Genomic DNA, 18,513 nt, shown 5'->3' with positions numbered 1-18,513 from the left:
CCTGCATTACTGCAGTCTCTAAAACAAAAGAAGGTAAGAGGCAGGTCTCCAAAGGTAACTGAAACAGGGTGGGTTCCCTTAACATCCCTGAGGGCCACTGTCCCCTCGGGCCGCACGACTCTTCTGGCAGACCAGAGTACCCCAGTGGCCAAGGAAGGGAAGGCCCTGCGTACCTAGGCGGGAAAGCCGGGAGCGCGCCTAGTAGACCACGTGACTCCGCGGGCCCGCGCAGGCTCGCCGGGCAAGCGCGGGGGCGGGGCGCGCGGGGGCGGGGGCGGAGCCTGGCGCGCGGCCCCGCGGGTGACAGGGCGGGCGGGAGGGGCGGGGCCGCGGGCGGGGCCGCGGGGGGAGGCGGGAGGAGTGGAGATGGCGGCGGCGGCGGCTCCGGGGGGCGGGGGCGGGGAGCCCCGGGGAGCCGCTGGGGTCGGCCCGGGGGTCCCGGGGGAGGTGGAGGTGGTGAAGGGACAGCCATTCGACGTGGGCCCACGCTACACGCAGTTGCAGTACATCGGCGAAGGCGCGTACGGCATGGTCAGGTGAGGGGGCGTCCCGGGGAGGGGGTTGCAGAGTGGGGACAGCAGGTGCGTGCCCGGGACGTGGGGGGCTCGGGGAGTGTCGCAGGGAGGGATCGTGCAGTGACTTCTGGGGGACCGGGCGCTACTTTCTCCGGGGAGGGCGTTTGGAGCTTTGAAGCTACCTTGTATTGTTAAGGGAGGGGCACCCGGGGGACCCTAGAGAAACAGGGTGGAGCTAGGAGAATGAGTATTCTTGCGGAAGGGGGAGTGAAGGACCCTTCAGCAGGTAGTGGGAGCCTTGGTTCCCCTGGGGAGGCTGTGTCAGAGAGTTTCAGAAAGAAGAGCAAAGCCCAGGGTGGGGCAAACCTTTGCACCGCTGCCACTGACAAGGCCAAGCGCCCAAAAAAGGAGGAGGGGTCCGGAGAGTCGGCCTTATTTTGTGGGATACGGGTTTGTGAGTTCTCGCTGCCCCACTGTGTGCTCTGGACCTTTGTTCATGTGGGAACAGCTCTGTGACCCAGGTACCTCACAGGGAGACCTATCCCTCCTTATCTCTTTTCTCCTGTCCCATTACTGAATCTTGTAGGCTATATTGGCTTCATCTACATCCTCTGCTCAACTCCTGTGCCCTGGACCTGTCTTGGATTGAGAGAGGCCCTGCTTGGGAAAGGGGAGGAGGGTCAGGGCATCTAGAATGGAAGAGGGTCCAGGAGAAAGGAAGTCAGTGAGTGGCCACTCTCTTCCTCTGTTTGTGAAGTCACTGAAAGGCTGCTGGCTGGTCCCCAGCTTTTTCCCTGGAGATTCCAGGCCTTCACAGCAGGAAGGAGCCAGCATTGTTTACGACTTGGCCAGAGCCCTCTCCTGCTCTCTCCCGTCCCTGCCAAGGCCTGGGTGGGGCCAGCAGGCCTGGATTCCCCCTTTGTAAGGCCACATCTCTCTGCCCCTCTCAGCTCTGCTTATGACCACGTGCGCAAGACGAGAGTGGCCATCAAGAAGATCAGCCCCTTCGAGCACCAAACCTACTGCCAGCGCACACTGAGGGAGATCCAGATCTTGCTGCGATTCCGCCATGAGAATGTCATAGGCATCCGAGACATCCTCAGAGCACCCACCCTGGAAGCCATGAGGGATGTGTATCCTTCACCTTCTCACAGCCAGAGTGAGGCTAGGGAACTTGGGTTTGCCCTCTGTTTCCGTCTTTTGTACCACCCAGCAAAATAACTTTTTAGCAGAGAGTCCACAGAGTGGGCCTTAGATGGATCCCGGTGTTGCAGCCAGCTGGGGTGGCCTTGGACAAGTCCTTTTTGCTGTACCCCAGTATGGTGCTGTGCGGGGGAAGTGCTGGGCAAAATGACCTCTATGGGCGCTTTGTCTTCTGACATCTGCAGTTCTGTGACATGACCCAGTCTCTGCCCACAGCCCATTCTTGCTTAACAGACTCACGATTCTTTTTTTGGAGACCTCAGACTGGAAGGAAGGCAGGGGAGAAAGCTGGTACTGGGCATGCCTAGTGCTTTGATGGTTCTAATTCAGCCCTCTAACGTCCTGTGAGATGAGCCGTAGCAAGAGGAGGAAACTGAGACCCTCGTGTGGGGTTTTGCAGTGTCTTCTGAGGGACAGGGTGCTACTTTCTCCAAGGGGTGTGTGTGTGTGTGTGTGTGTGTGTGTGTGTGTGTGTGTGTGTGTGTGTAGGCTTTGAAACCACCTTGTATTGTTAAGGGAGGGGCATCTGGGGGGACTCTTGAGTCACAGGGTGGAGCCAAGCCTTTGCCCTCCTGCCCCTGGTCTAGCCAAGGGCCCAAGGGAGGCTAAGGGGTCTGGAGGGTCTGTTTCTGTTTGCTGCTTCCTCTCTGACCCTAGTTGTGTTTCTTGGAGCCTTCCTACTTTTCTGAGAGCCCCGCCCTAGTTACCTGTGGATTTGCACCTTGCCCGGGGAAGGCAGTCCATTCTTTGTTGCCCTTGCTCGATACTGCTTGCCTAGTTCAAATATCTAGTTCATTGTCCACATCTACTTCCTGCTTGGCTCTGCTGTTAGCAGTCAGTAACACCCATGGCCTCTTCCCTACCCACTCCTCCCAACCCCAGGATTCGTTGGACAACATCTGCATCTAATCACATGACATCTCCATACTCCGGTTTGCTGTGTGACCTGAAGCAGGTCACTGCATCTCTAGACTTCCGCACTTATAAAATAGCAGCAGGGTTGGTCCACGTGCGCATGTCTGCATGTGCTTCTTCTCCCTTCTTCTTTTGAGAAAGGGTCTCACTGTGTAGCCCTGGCTAGCCTGAAACTCAGCATGTAGACCAGGCTAGCCTTGAACTCAAGAGATCCAACTGCCTTTGCCTCCCAAGTACCACCAGGCCCAGCTGATGTTGTAGACCAGACTGGCCTTAAACTTCTAGGGAACAATACTCTGGCCCCTGCCTCTCAAGTGCTGAGATTACAAGAGTGAGGTTTGGCACGGAGCTCCTGGCTCCTCTTCCATAGACAAGCCAGATGATACTTATTTATGTTTATTTGTTATGCTTTGGGCTTTATTTGCTTATTTGTGTTTTTGGTTTTTCAAGACAGGATTTCTCTATGTAGCCCTAGCTGTTCTGGAGCTCACTCTGTAGCCCAGGCTGGCCTCGAACTCAGAGATCTACCTGCCTCTGCCAGGTGGTATATCACCACCACCACCCAGCTATTTATGTTTAATCTTCAAGTATAAAAGGACTTTTCATTCTCCACTTTCTGGTGTGTGGTCAAGCACTCTGGAGGATCATGCTGTTGGGAGTGTCTCCTCACTTTTCTGGCTCCAATCATTCCCATAAGGCAGGCATTTATTTTTAAGCAAACAGTTACTGTGTGCCAGATGGTGTTCATGCATTATCTCATTTAACCCACTCAACGGCCACATGGTTCTGCCCATGGAGTAACAACAGCATTTCTCGTTTGCTGAGCATTCTCCATGGAGCATCTTATTCTCACAGCCACCCTCTTTAGAACAGTTACTCTCCCTGCTTGTCAGGTCAGGAAACTGAGGCATGGACAGGTTAAGAACATAGAGCTGTTGAGGTAGCATGGGGATGTCAGTCATGAGTGGGTTAATTTAGAACTGCTCTTCTTCTGGAGTTCTCCCACTACAATTTCTCAGTACCCTCCTTTGCCCAGGAGGGAAACTGAGGGCCCAGAATAGATGTGCCCTGCACATCATCAGCTCCAGACTTAGTGAAGCTCATGAGGCGAAGGGGCCCTAGCTGAAAGGAATATGTGACCTACTGGTCAGAACCTGTTTGCCTTAACAAAGTGTCTCCTACTCCCCCCAACCTGGGGGGCTCTCTGGAATCATCCTCAGTTACATTGTTCAGGACCTCATGGAGACAGACCTGTACAAGCTGCTTAAGAGTCAGCAGCTGAGCAACGACCACATCTGCTACTTCCTCTACCAGATCCTTCGGGGCCTCAAGTACATACACTCAGCCAATGTGCTCCACCGGGATCTGAAGCCCTCCAACCTGCTCATCAACACCACCTGCGACCTTAAGGTCAGCGGCTGCGTGCCTGCTGCCCCTTCCCTGGACCTGGGGCAGAACTGGGAGAAGCACCCTTGTTGCATGGCAAACAAGAACAGCTTAGGCAGGGCAGGGGCACCTCCTGGACTGTGGAGGCCTTAGGCACCTAACTCAGTGACCTGGGTCTGATTCCAGATATGTGACTTTGGCCTGGCCCGGATTGCTGACCCTGAGCATGACCACACTGGCTTTCTGACAGAGTATGTGGCCACACGCTGGTACCGAGCCCCAGAGATCATGCTTAACTCCAAGGTAGGCGAGTGGCCCACTTCTGCAAGGAAGTCCTAGAGCTATCTCTGGGCCTTGGCATAATCCCTCTGGCCCTTGGGCTGTGGCAAGATATAGAGATCAGTTTTCCTAGCCTCTGTTCTCTGCCCTTTGCTTGGTGTTGGATCTAAGTTGGATGTGATGCTTGGCCCAAATACCAGGAAGGGCACTGATAAGGCTGATCAGGGAGTTCAGCACATTCTCCTCCCCAGGGCTACACCAAATCCATCGACATCTGGTCTGTGGGCTGCATTCTGGCTGAGATGCTCTCCAACCGGCCCATCTTCCCTGGCAAGCACTACCTGGACCAGCTCAACCACATTCTAGGTGAGAGGGCCTGGCTGGCTCAAAGGGATGGGAGTTAGCTTATCAGAGGTGACATTTCTTGAGGGTGAGAATTGGGGTACCACATGTGGAGCCTTCCCAGCATCTCATGGCATTTCTGTAAGGTGTTCTTTCTCATTTGAAAGATGGCAAAAGCAAGACTAAACCCTACACCTAAGGAAGACTGCAGTCAGGATTTGAACCCAGGACTCCCTGGTCCTCAGCTCTTTGCTCCTGTCACTGCCCCAGTGGGTAGATGAGGAGGTGGCTGCAGGTGGCTAGGCTTGGGTTCCTGTTCTTGCTTCCTACCCTGTTCCCAGAAAGAAAACTTGGCATCTCAACAAGATGACTGGTTCGTCCACAGGTATCTTGGGCTCCCCATCTCAGGAGGACCTTAACTGTATCATCAACATGAAGGCCCGAAACTACCTGCAGTCTCTGCCCTCTAAAACTAAGGTGGCGTGGGCCAAGCTTTTTCCCAAATCCGACTCCAAAGGTGAGTGAGACAAAGACTGGGGTAGGCTAAACCTCAGCAGCAAAGAAGGGTGTATGACCCGAATGCCGGCCTCAGTAAATGGGCCCCTGGGCACTGGACAGGTGATGTCTATGGGAGTCCTTCAGCCTTCTTCTTGACCGCTGCCTGTCTTGCCTTAGCACTTGACCTGCTGGACCGGATGTTAACCTTCAACCCCAATAAGCGCATCACGGTGGAGGAAGCACTGGCTCACCCGTACCTGGAACAGTACTATGACCCGACAGATGAGGTGGGCTGGCCACCAGTGCCGGGAGGGGGATCGGTATCCCCGCGCCTGGCCTCTGCCTTACTGTCTTTGCCCCCTAGCCAGTGGCTGAGGAACCCTTCACCTTTGACATGGAGCTGGATGATCTCCCTAAGGAGCGGCTGAAAGAACTGATCTTCCAAGAGACAGCCCGCTTCCAGCCAGGGGCACCAGAGGCCCCCTAACAAGAACAGGCATCCCTGTCCCCCGGGACCTGGTGAGTGCCTCACATTGCCCTTGCACAGCCACACCCTGGTCAGAGGCTGCCCAGCCCGGGTACCTCATTATCCACACATGTAGCAACAGAAGGGCCAGGGCCTGCTAGTCATGTGTGGCCCGTCCGGTCCTTTGTAGATCACTTATCCTCTAGCCCCGCCCATCTCCTGCCACCAGCCTCCACTGGAGACCCACAAAGGTGAGGGATCCTCCCCCTGTGAGGAGCCACCGGGCCTTAGGGGCAGAGTATACCACGACGACAACTTGGAGAGGAGCCTGCCATCACAGTAGCGTGTGGTGGTGGCTGCTGTTATTGGCTGCAGAGAAGGAAGCCAAGACCCACAGGCAGACCAAAGGCACTGGTGTCAGGGCTGTGTGGGATCCTCCCAGCTGACAGTTCTTTTCTCTCTCTTTCTTCCTTCAGGTCCTGCTCCTACCTGCTCCTTCTCTGCAGATTGTTAGAAAATGAACTTTGCTCAACCCGGACCCCGGCAGCCCAGGCTGGACCAAGGGTGGGCCTCGCCACCTTCTTTCACTTTGCTGGGGTCTCCTGCTTCAGGCAGGCTCCTCTCACCCCAACCCCCTGCCTGCCCCACCTCCCCGGGGCCTGAGTGGTGAGGTGGCCCCAGAGCTGATCTCTGCTGCTCTGCCTCTATCTCCCCCTGCTAGCCCTGGCTCTGGCAGACCATTCTGGAATGGAAGGGCTATGCTGCCCTCGGACCCATGCTACAGAGGAGTGGAGGGCACTGAGTAGGGACTCAGGCTAAGCTCTGCCTACTCATCTGGTTGGAACCCCACCCTGTTTTCCCCGAAGGAACATTCCTAAGTCTCAAGGGCTAGTTTCCCTGAGGAGCCAGGCCAGGCCAAACCCTCTCCCTGTCAAAGCTGCCCCATGTAACACCCTTGCTGCTTCTGTGTGTGGGTTATTGGAAGTGGAGGTGGGGCCATGGACAGCTGGCGCCCCTCCCCACCTCCCTGTGCCTGTATCTAATATATAAATATAGAGATGTGTATATGGATAACCCTGCCTCTGTCTGTGTGTGCCGACGAGACCCCCCCCCCCCAGCATGCTGTTCTCACAACTGACCCCTGCCTCCAGCTGTGGCCCTCCACGGCCCTGTAGTCTTTGGCTCCAGCTGGCCAGGGATGAGGATGGGGTATAAGGAATTCCAGTCTCCTGGAAAGGGGTCAGTTTTCCTTCAGTCACTGTCTTCCCTGACAGCTTCCTGTTTAACCAGCTGGGGTGATTTGTTGTGACTCAGGGGCACCCTACATCCCCAAATTCCTGGGAAGTGGCAAAGGCAGTTACAGATCCTGGCCACAAGCACCCATGGGAGAGAGAAAGGTCTAAAACATGGTGACCCCCCACACACACACACCCACCCACCCACCCAGTCAAGAACAGAAGGGGGTGTTGGGATCTGTGAAGTCTGTGGACATGAAGCCCAGGGCTGCCTGCCTGGGTTCCTGCGCCTGCCCCAGCTCTGCAGTCTGGCCAAGTGCCAGGAGCACACAGCAGCAGGCTCAGCAGGTCCCGGGGCGTGGTACTGCCCAGCAGTGGAGCCAGCCTACACTGGCTCGGCAGGCAGGCAGGCAGGCAGGCAGGCTCGGCGGCGGCAGCAGGCAGCAGAGCCCCACGGGACTGGGAGGCTGCACTGTGGCAGACACCTGCTGAGGGGTGAGGCTATGGTCCCCATCCTGTACCTCCTGCCCACCCTGGGCAGCTACATCGCGCTCTCCATCTTCTTCCTGCGCCGACCTCACCTGCTGCACGCAACCAGGGCTCCAGCCTTCCCCATCCGCCTGGCTGCCCACCGCGGAGGTGAGCTGAGTCAGGGAGGCGGGAGGGGTTGGCAGCCACTTGGGTGGAGTGAAGCCTAGGAAGAGAGGTGCCACAGTGGGCAGCGCAGAGTGGAGGTACAAGGTGGGAGGGAATGGTGAAGACAGAGGTAAGGAGAGTCCCGGGGGCCTGGAGGGCACGCGATAGAGGAGAGACCAGCTCAACCTGGCCGATGGGAGGAGAGGAAACCTGAAGCAAGTGGAAGCCGTCGGGAAGAGAAGGAGGCAGGAAGGTCAGGCCAGGCCCCGGGGACCCACCCAAACTGCCTCACACAGGGTCTGGAGAGCGGCTGGAGAATACTATGGAGGCCATAGAGAAGTAAGTCCGACATGTAAGGTTGTGGGGTGAGCTCTGCAGGGCAGCCAAGGGTGCTATTTACTCACTTCCTAATTTGGGTGTCTGGAAGCCCCTGGAATTATGCAGGTGGGGTCACACGTCCCACCATAAACTCTGTCCCAGGATCTCCCCTCCACTACATGCCCCGGTCCTTCCCTGGTCCTCTTCCCCCACTGACCTTTGCTCCCGTAGTTCCATGGCCCAGCGAGCAGATCTCTTGGAACTTGACTGCCAGCTCACACGGGATGGAGTGGTGGTAGTATCCCACGACAAGAACCTGTCGCGCCAGTCAGGCCTAAATAAGGATGTGAACAGCCTGGACTTCAAGGTGAGCTTTGCAGCCTCTCATACTGAGGTTGACATACTTGCACATGTGTGTCCTGATGACATTTGCTCTCCACAGGAACTGCCCCTCTACAAGAAAGAACTGGAGATCTATTTCTCACCAGGTAGGATGTGTTCAGCCAGGCTTACACTGCTTAGCCATCTTCTCACATACTCTCCGTACTTCCCGGCTCTAGCTCAGCTATCCCACTCTGACCCCAGTTTTTGTGACCTGACTCCCAGGCCATTTTGCCCACGGGTCAGATCGACACATGATACGACTGGAGGATGTATTCCAGAAATTTCCAAGGTTGCCCGTGAGTGTGGAGATCAAAGAAAAAAATGAAGAGCTCATTCACAAGGTGGTACTGAAGCCAGGCAGGTGAGGGCAGGCCCAAGAGAGGAGGCCTGGCTTCCTTACTCCCCTCGTTCCCGTCCTAGGTAGCCAACCTGGCCAGGAGCTTTGACCGCAGCCATATTACCATCTGGACTTCAGAGAAGAGCTCAGTCATGAAGAAGTGCAAGGCTGCCGTGAGTCCCCCTTTCTCTGCTATGGGGCCAGAAGCCACCCCAGCCCAGGGAGTCCATGCTGGAGGGCCCTACTTTGAGCACAGTCCCCAAGAGTGGGACTTGGAGCAGTAGGACCATGCGTGTGGCTGTGTGCACTGCCGTGATGTCGCCGTGAGGTCAGCTCTAGGGACCCCCCAGTACTGGCTGTGTTGGTCAGTTGTTTGTTACTGTAACAGACCTTCAGGTTCTCATGGTTTCAGAGATTTTGACCCCTAGCCACTTTGGCCCAATTGCTAGAGGTAGAGAGCATGAGAAACAGCCACTCAATAGTGAGGCTGCAGAGGGAAGACAATGCCTGGGCTGGCTTCTTCCTTTTCCCCCCTTTTGTTTATCCAGACTCCTAGCCTACAGAGATGGTGCTGCCCACACTCAGGGTGGGTTTCTTCCCTCCCTTAGCTAATTCTGTGGAAACATCCTCAGACATGCCCACAGGTGTGTTTCACCAAACTCCAAGTTACTACTACTTTTTTTTGTTTGTTTGTTTGTTTTTTTGGTTTTTTTTTTTTGAGATAGAGTTTCTCTGTGTAGCTTTGGAGCCTGTCTTGGAACTCACTCTGTAGATCAGGCTAGCCTCGAACACACAGAGATCCGCCTGGCTCTGCCTCCCGAGTCCTGCGATTAAAGGCGTGCGCCACCACCGCCCGGCGGTACCACTTCTTAATCAAGTTGACAGAATTAACCATTACACTGTTCAAGTGTGACTTTGATGTCCAGCCCTGACCCCATGGGCCCATACCAACTCTCTGATGTCCCAGGCGCAATGAGTCTGCTTCTCACTTCTCCCCTCGCCACCCAGAACCCTGACATGCCGATGGCCTTCACCATATTGAGATCAATCTGGATACTGCTGCTCTACTACCTGGGGCTGCTACCTTTTGTCTCCATCCCTGAGAAGTTTTTCTTCTGCTTCCTGCCCACCATCATCAACAGGTACCAGTGATGAGATAAGGCTTGGAAACACCCAGCTCAGGCCACATTGCCCAGGATCCCCAGTTCCCTAGTTCCCTCAGAGTCACCAAGATTCTTTAAATATTTTTTTTTACTGTGAGTGTGTGTGAGCCTACCTCATGTGTGCAGGGATAGAGGCCAGAAGAGGGTTGGATCCCCCGGAATGAGTTACAGGTGGTTGTGAACAACCCAACATGAGTACTTAGAACCAAATTCAGGCCCTCTGAACGAATAGCAAGCACTCTTAACCACTGAGCCAGCTCTCCAACCCCATGGCCCTTTATAGATTTGGTTTGGTTTGGTTTTCTTGAGACAGCGTTTCATGTATCTTAAACTGGCCTGGAACTAAGCAGCTGAGGAAGACATTGAATTTTTAATCCTCCTGCCTCCACTTCACTAGTGCTTCAATTATAGGCATACACCACCACACCTGCCTGGTTCTAGTCAGCACGGGACACAGTGTATGCCGGGGAACAGTCTACCAGCCAGGTCACATCCTGGTTTGTTTTTAATTTGTTATAGATGCGTGTGTGTGTGTGTGTGTGTGTGTGTGTGTGTGCTCGTGTGTGCATGTGTGCGTGCGCGCATGTGCCATGGTATGTATTTGGAGGCCAGAGACAACCCTCTTTCTGCGTTTATATAGGTTCCAGAGATTGGACTCACGTTACCTGGGCTTTCATGGCAAGAGTCTTAGCCACTAAGCAAATGTTTCTCAACCTGTGGGTCGAGACCTCTTTGGGGATCGAAGGACCCTTTCACAGGGATAGCCTAAGACCATCAGAAAACAGCTATGTACATTGTGATTCATAACAGTAGCAAAATTACAGTTAGGAAGTAGCAATGAACATAATGTTATGGTTGGGGGTCCCCACAACGTGAGGAGCTGTATTAAAGGGTCGCAGCATCAGGAAGGCTGACGGCCACTGCACTAAGCCATCGAGAAGGCCTGATCTTGTTTTGTTTTGTTTTTTTTTGTTTGAAACGAAGGTCTCACTACAGTCCAGGTTGACCTCAAATTCTCAATCCTCCTGCTTCAGCCTTCCTAGTGCTGCACCACTGTAGTTCCTGCTTGGCACTCATGAACACTAAGGGGTCTGTGACGCCCTGACTTGCAGGCAAATATGTTATCAGTCTGCAGTTTTAGGAAGAATTCATTCAGTACCTTGATGGAAACCTCTCTGGTCAGTGGAGTTGTAGTGTGTAATAATGTGGGTAGGTCAGTCTAGGAAATACAACTGACGAGCCTGGGTCAGGCCCTCTGGGCTGACAGCATGGCTTTCTCATTCTCAAAAGGTTGGGTCGGTCCACCCTACAGCAGCGCTGTTAACAAAGTGACCATAGGAGGAAGTATTAGGGACTAGGTACTTCCTTAGCTGGGGCCTGCCTCCTCCCTTGCCTTTCTGACAACTTCTCCAGGACTGTCCCCAAAGCTCTGGTTCAGCTATGTGGTTGGTTCTCAGGAAAGCTAGCTAGCCCCACAGCCCCTTTCCAAAGCGTTGTGTTTGCCGTGTTTTACACAGGGTTAAAGGTTTTCACAGACTGTGGGGGTATTTGACCATTACCTTACAGTGCCCCCTCCCGGAAGGATAAAGTCATGACCCCCACACACACATTAGTATCAGATATGCGAAGAGTGTCTGTGACTTGCCCAAGGTCACACAGCTGGAAATATGGAGCCCAGGCAAACTCCAGAGTCTGACCTAGGACACTGCTCTAAAATCATCCCGGAAGTGAGGTAAGTTGTGACAAGTAGCCAGCCTATTGAGCAGTGTCTCATCTGAAGACCCTTCCAAATTTGGGCACTGCGTCACACACCTGTAATCCCAGCACTCATGAGGCCAAGGCCAGAGGGTTGCAAGTTCCAGACCAGCTGGTCTTTAAAAATCCACCCAGACTCAACCAGGAGGACCCCTGTGACGTCCAGTTCTGGAACCAAGCTGGTCCCAGGCCATCACTGATGTGCTTTAGATCTCCAGCACAACCCCACTGTCTACGACTCAGTTCCCTGTCCTTAGATAGGAAAGGGGGGCTGGAGAGATGGCTCAGAGGTTAAGAGCACCGACTGCTCTTCCAGAGGTCCTGAGTTCAATTCCCAGCAACCACATGGTGGCTCACAACCATCTGTAATGAGATCTGGTGCCCTCTTCTGGCCCTCAGGCATACATGCAGGCAGAACACTGTATACATAATAAATAAATAAATCTTTAAAAAAAAAAAAGATAGGAAAGGGAGCCAGGGCGCACACCTTTAATCCCAGCACTCGGGAGGCCAGCCTGGGCTACAGAATGAGATCCAGGCCAGCCACCAAAGGTACATAGAGAAACCCTGTCTTGAAAAACCAAAAAAAAAAAAAAAAAGACAGGAAAGAGACAAGCTCTTAAACCAACGACTCCAGGACACAGAGGCTCTCACTGTAGGCAGCTTCCAAGTTTCTTCAGGCCAGGCCAGGGTTACATTGGTCAAAGAGTCCTTACCACTCCATCCCTGTGACAGGGAGGGGGTGGAGGGGTGGGAGTCGGGGGAGGAGTGAGGGATGACATCGAGGGACCACACCAAGGAGCTGACCCCGCCACTTCTCCACAGGACTTACTTCCCATTTTCCTGTGGATGGATGAATCGACTGTCAGCTACGGTTACAAAATGGTGAGGTGGGCAGGGCTGCTGGGGGGAGGGTCCACACGGGGACCTGCCACCACCCTTCTCCTTTGTCCCTCTCATCACTGTGTCGTCACCCTTGCCATCCCCATCCTTCCTCCCAGGTTCATCATGAGGAAAAGCCTGATCCAACATTTGCAGGACCGAGGGGTACAGGTGAGGACTCAACCACTACCCCCCAGCAAGGAGCTGGTTCCCAGTCTATATACAGTTCCCATCATTCTGTGCTACAAGGTGGATCATTTGGGCAGGATCTCACCCCTGAGTCTCAGTTTCTTCGCCTATAAAATGCAGAGAATGGAGCCGGGCGGTAGTGGTGCACACCTTTAATCCCAACACTTGGGAGGCAGAGGCAGGCAGATCTCTGAGTCTGAGGCCAGCCTGGTCTACAGAGCAAGTTCTAGAACAGCCAGGGTTACACAGAGAAACCCTGTCTTGAAACACACACACACACACACACACACCCCAAATGCAGAGAATGGTATCGGTAGCTCTTTTGAATGTGTACCTGGTACTTAATCAGGGACTGATAAGCATTCACCACTGGTCATGATGCTTGGGGCCTGCTGAGAAGGTGCTGGGAACTACCCTGTTGCTCTGCCTTGATCAGTGGTCTATGGGAGCGGTGAAGGCATCTTGGTTTGGGTTTTGGTGGACTTGTTTGTTTTGTTTTTATGTGTAATGAGTGTTTTGCCTGCATATCTATCTGGCCTGGCACTGAGGCTGGAAGATGGTGTCAGGTCCCTGGAAGCTGGAGTTACAGATAGTTTTGAGCTGCCATGTGGATACTGGGATCAAATCTGGCTCCTCTGCAAGAGCAGCAAGTGCTCTGAACTGCTGAACCATTTCACTGGCCTCCTTTTTGTTGGTTTTTTTTTTTGTTGTTGTTGGTTTTCTTTTTTTTTTTTTTTTTTTTTTTGAGGCAGGGTCTCACCATATAACTCTTGATATGTAGCCCAGACTGGCCTCAGACTCACAGAGATCCACCTGTCTCTGTCTCTTGAGTGCTGGGATTAAAGACGTGTGCCACCCTGCCTGGCCATGGTTTTGTTTTGTTGGCTTGTTTTCATTTTTTTATTGTTTTATTTTAGGCATATGGGTGTTTTGCATGCATGTGTATCTATGTACCTCATGTGTGCCTGGTACCCAAAGAGGCCAGAAGAGGGCATCAGATCCCCTGGAAATGTAGTTACAAATTGGCTGTGAGCCACCATGTGGGTGCTGGGAATCCAAGCAAGGTCCTCTGGAAGAGCAACTAGTGATCTTAACCACTGAGCTATCTGATATTTTATGTAGGCCAGGCAGGCCTCACTCATGGCAATCCTCTTGCCCTACCTCCCTAATGATGGAGTTGCAGGCATAAACCATTGTGCCTGGCTTTGGACATTAAGTCAGCAAGCCTCACTGAGATGGAGCCACACATTTACCTGGGATGAGAGCTTTCTATGAAACAGGGGGGGGGGGGACAAAGGAGCCTGTCAACCCCGCGTGGGATGTGATGTCACAGCTAAGGACAGGAGCCAGTACTATGGGCCACAGACAGAGGGAGGTGGGATCAGTTGGAAGAAGGGTGAGGGGAAGACAGCTCTTGGGGAGAAGAAGGGCATCACAGGCAGGCATCTAGAGGGTTAAAGCTTGGAGGACACAAGGCTGAGCTCCAAGGAACTGGGTGGGTTCCCTTGGCTAAGGGCAGTGGAGGTCAGTTAGACCCACTGGCCTCATGTCTAACAGGACCACGATCCTTAGCACCCAGGGAGGGAAGCTTTTGAAGGTCTGCCGTAGGAAACACGGCCCAGATAAATTCATACAGTAAGATTCACTTGGTCTACAACATGGCGACCGTGTGATAGTGGGACAGGAGGGTGTCATTAAGAGCCTGATGCAGCCATGAACAGGAGTCAAACTTGAGTGACCGCAGTGGGGACAGACAGAACAGTTAACTCCCAGAGAGGAGCTTGGGCCACTGCCTGTATGGATGAGGCACGAGGAAGAACAGCTGTTCCTTACCAGCCCCCTCTCACCTCTGACCTCCATGAGTTTAAAGACGGGACCCTTGCCTGTGAAACTAAGACATCTAAAGATGTCATGTTAGCCAGCTGCAGGGGCTCACACACATAGTTCCTGGGAAACAGAGGCAAGAGGATGGTGAGTTCTAGACCAGCTTGGGCTAAATAATACTCCCTGCCTCAAAAGAACAAAACAAAGATGAACAGGAAAAGCAGTACAGTGATTCAGTGGCTAAAGGCTTCGGCTGTCAAACCCGATGATCTGAGTTTTGTAGCTAGAGTTTTCCTGCCTGGCCCACAGTCAGGACAAATCTCTCTCACCTGCCAGTCCCACAGCCGCTCAGACCCGACCAAGTAAACACAGAGACTTATATTGGTTACAAACTGTATGGCCATGGCAGGCTTCTTGCTAACTTTTCTTACAGCTTAAATTAATCCATTTCCATTAATCTATACATTGCCACATGGCTCGTGGCTTACCAGCATCTTCACATGGTGTTTGTCATCGTGGTGGCTGGCAGTGTCTCTCTCAGCCTTCCACTTCCCAGCTTTATTCTCCTCCTTGTCCCGCCTACACTTCCTGCCTAGCCACTGACCAATCAGTGATTTATTTATTGACGAATCAGCAACACATTTGCCATACAGAACATCCCACAGCAGAGTTTGACCCAGAACTCCTAAGAGCTGTCTTCTGACCCACACACCTGGTGTGGTGTACACCCACCCGCACATAAATAAACATCATCAAACTGTTTTAAATTCAAAACCAATGGCTGGGGATGTGGCTCAGTTGGTAGATTGCTTGCCTAGCAGCCACAAAGCCCTGGGTTCAGTCACCAGCACAGGAAAAGAAAAGGAGGTAACGGGACTAGAGAGATGGCTCATCAGTTGAGAATACTTGCTGCTCTTCTAGAGAACCCAAGTTTGGTTCCCAGCACCCGTAATCACTGGCTTACAATCACGTGTAACTCCAGTTCCAGGGGATGAGATGCCCTCTTCTGACCTGTGTTGGTACACAGACATACACGTAGACAAAACACTCATACCTATAAAATAAATAAGTAAACCTTTAAGAAAAACTAAATAAATACAAATAATTCATAAAAAGAACAACAACAAGAAGCAAAACAAAATAAAAACAACAGGTATAGTGGTACATACCTGTAACCTGAGCACTTGGGACATGGAAGGAGAGGACAGAGGTTCAAGGTCATCACCAGCTACATAGAGAGTTTGAGGCTAGCTTGGTTAGAGAGGCCCTAACAGAGAGAAGAGATGAGAACATAGGAAACGGTAAAATAATTAGTGATGGGCTGTTTAGTATTTAATTTAAAACACATATTACATTTACCTGTGTGTGTACATGGGAGGGGGGCACATCCCACAGTGTGCATGTAGAGGTCAGAGAGTAAGTTCCAGGAATCAGTTCTTCCCTCCCACCATTGGCTCCCAGGGACCCGTCTCAGGTCTTCAGGTGTTCACCTGTGAGTCATTTCACTGGCGCTGGCTTGTGGTTTTTGTTTTGCTTTGCAGCCCTGGGGATCAAACCCAGGGCTTTGAATATGTCGGGCCAGTGCTATACCACTGAGATACTCAGCTCTTTGATTATTTGTTTGTGACACGTCTCATAGCCCAGGCTGGCCCTTGAACTCCCTATGTAGCAGAGGGTGTCCTTGAACTCCCTTTCCTCTGTCTCTTGCCTCTCAGTGCTATAAAAACAAGCATGCACCACCACACCCCTTTTTCCTTTTGTTTATTTATTTGTTTTTTGGTTTTTCAAGACAGGGTTTCTCTGTGTAATCCTGGCTATCCTGGAACTCACTCTGTAAACCAGGCTGGCCTGGAACTCACAGAGATCTGCCTGCCTCTGCCTCCCAAGTTATGGGATTAGAGTCCTGCACCACCACCAGCTTTTACCTTTGTTTTAAATAGACTTTGTTTGTTTGTTTGTTTGTTTGTTTGTTTGTTTTTCGAGACAGGGTTTCTCTGTGTAGTTTTGGTGCCTGTCCTGGATCTCGCTTTGTAGACCAGACTGGCCTCAAACTCATATAGATCCGCCTGCCTCTGCCTCCCGAGTGCTGGGATTAAAGGCGTGTGCCACCACCATCCATCAATAATAGCTGTGTTTAATAACCAGTTTGAAAGTCCCTAAAAAGGAACCATCAGCTCCAGCTCACCATTGCTGGGAAATCTGCTGTAGAATAATCCCCTTGTACACTGTAAAGATTTGTCACTCAAACTGGTTTAATAAAACGTTGATTGGCCAGTAGCCAGGCAGGAAATATAGGCGGGGTAACCAAACTAAGAATGGTGGGAAGAAGAAGGGCAGAGTCAGGAGTCACCAGGCAGATGCAGAGGAGGCAAGATGAGAATGCCGAGAATGCCGTACTGAGGAGAAGTACCAAGTCACATGGCTAAACATAGGTAAGAATTATGGGTTAATTTAAGTGTAAGAGCTAGTTAGTAAAAAGCCTGAGCTACCAGCCAAGCATTTATAAGTAATATTAAGCCTCCAAGTCAGTTATTTGGGAAGCGGCTGCCAGGTATTTGGGAGTTGCTGGTGGGACAGAAACTTCCATTTACAGAGAGGTCTGTGCAGAAGAACAGGGTGCCACCTCCTGGAAGTTAAAGGAAGCTTTGGGTAGATTTGGAAACTAACCTGGGCCTTCTTTCCTGCTCAGGTGCTATTTTGGTGCCTTAATGAAGAATCGGATTTTGAAGTGGCCTTCAACCTGGGGGCTAGTGGTGTCATGACGGATTTCCCCACGGCCCTGAGACACTACCTAGACAAGAAGGAACCAAGGGCCCCTGCCTCCTCAGTCTGAGGCCCTGTCCTCTCTTTTTAAGAAAAATAAATATTTTCTTGTCAGCACATAGTTCATGGATCGGGGAGTTGGAGGTTCAATCCTGAAGACTCTGAAGATGGAAATGGAACTCAGCGGTGTAGTGCTTGCACATCACGGACGTGGCTCTGGGTTTAATACATACTGCGTGAGAGGGCACACATCATAGGGGAGAGCAAGAAAACCTGGGATGAGCTGGGTCTGGTGATGAACATCTTTAACCTCAGCCCTTGAGAGGCAGGTGGATCTCTGAGTTAGATGCCAAGGCTACAAAGTGAGACCCCCATCCCCACCACCACCAAATTCTGGGGGCCTAATTAGGCTGGCCCACTTGTTCCACTACATTCCAGACCCAGCAGTGGCACCACACCCTGCGCCAGCTCGGCCTCCACTCTGTAGTACTAACCCAGGTGTCCTGGCCTCACTCTAGAGTTCCATAGATGAGTGGTTTTCCTGAAGCCATTAAGAGACCCAGGCATACCACAAAGGACTTGATTTCCCTCACGCTGCTGCTGTTGGCTTTACATACTGAGCTGCAGCAGGCAGGCATGGGTGAGCTCACAGGCTCCCTCACTGTACCGACTGTCCACTTTCTGATCTCCAACACTGGGACCTAACTCATTTAATAGATATTCCCAATGCAGTACTTTGCAGGCCTGCTGGGTACTGGGACTCTGCAGTGAACACAAGTCCATGTATGCATACACATATTTAAACAGGCATTTCCACTGGGGTCAGACCTACAGTAACCTGGAGGCCAGGCGTACCAGAGGATGCCCGGAGCAGATGATGCCCAGCAGTGGAGACTGACTCCTCCTAAAGCTTTGGTTCCTGGGAGTCTACCAGCAAAAGGGCGACCGTTAGCTCTTCCCTTCTAAGAGTCTGTTCCACGTGCTTGGGAAAAAGTGAGAATTTCAACTTTGACTCTTACCATCTGGATAATCTCTGGAGAGGATCTCTTCTCCAAACCTCAGAACCTGGTCAAACGGAGAAACTACGGGATTGTGGCAGGGGTTACCAGCCTGGCCAGTGCATAAACGAAGACAATTACGACTATTTCTCGGGAGTGTGCGTCTAGACACCGCCTCCTACTAACCCCACGTCGGGTTAGAATCCTAGTCTCTTCGAGCACGGGAGGGGGGTAGTGAAAAGCGAAGTCAGGCCCGGGGAACCGACTGGCCTCCGGACTAGGCTGCGGGTCGCAGCCGCATTTCCGGGCGAGCAGGCAAAGCCGAAGCCGGGAGCAGGGGGAGGGGCGGCCCTGCCTGCGCTGGCCGCCGTATGACGCGCCCCCTCATTTGCATGCGGCGCTCCGATTGGCCACGGCGGCCGCCG

General features: G+C 52.6%; 2 protein-coding genes and 1 long non-coding RNA gene across 3 annotated transcripts; 2 read left to right on the top strand and 1 right to left on the bottom strand.

Annotated features, from left to right (window-relative positions):
- The first annotated feature begins 364 nt into the window (after positions 1-364).
- On the top strand, positions 365-6,678 carry Mapk3 (mitogen-activated protein kinase 3). The gene is made up of 9 exons (XM_059251022.1): positions 365-536; positions 1,466-1,648; positions 3,854-4,043; positions 4,206-4,322; positions 4,550-4,664; positions 5,026-5,157; positions 5,316-5,425; positions 5,503-5,657; positions 6,081-6,678. Exons 1-8 carry the CDS (start codon positions 367-369, stop codon positions 5,623-5,625), a joined length of 1,140 nt encoding a protein of 379 aa, XP_059107005.1. The 5' UTR covers positions 365-366; the 3' UTR covers positions 5,626-5,657; positions 6,081-6,678.
- Positions 6,679-7,294: 616 nt separating this feature from the next.
- Positions 7,295-17,199, top strand: Gdpd3 (glycerophosphodiester phosphodiesterase domain containing 3). Its single transcript, XM_059251006.1, has 10 exons — positions 7,295-7,478; positions 7,772-7,814; positions 8,025-8,160; positions 8,236-8,281; positions 8,400-8,518; positions 8,598-8,687; positions 9,523-9,656; positions 12,258-12,317; positions 12,434-12,485; positions 17,017-17,199. Exons 1-10 carry the CDS (start codon positions 7,343-7,345, stop codon positions 17,158-17,160), a joined length of 960 nt encoding a protein of 319 aa, XP_059106989.1. The 5' UTR covers positions 7,295-7,342; the 3' UTR covers positions 17,161-17,199.
- On the bottom strand, positions 14,793-18,399 carry LOC131899525 (uncharacterized). The gene is made up of 3 exons (XR_009376095.1): positions 18,110-18,399; positions 15,497-15,594; positions 14,793-15,381 (listed from the first exon to the last, which is right to left on the bottom strand). It is a non-coding gene; the product is annotated as an uncharacterized LOC131899525 (long non-coding RNA).
- Between the last annotated feature and the right edge of the window lie 114 nt (positions 18,400-18,513).

The sequence above is a fragment of the Peromyscus eremicus genome, chromosome 1 (genome assembly GCF_949786415.1).
Source record: "Peromyscus eremicus chromosome 1, PerEre_H2_v1, whole genome shotgun sequence".
Lineage (NCBI taxonomy): Eukaryota > Metazoa > Chordata > Mammalia > Rodentia > Cricetidae > Peromyscus > Peromyscus eremicus.
This window is presented reverse-complemented; position numbering and strand designations above follow the sequence as displayed.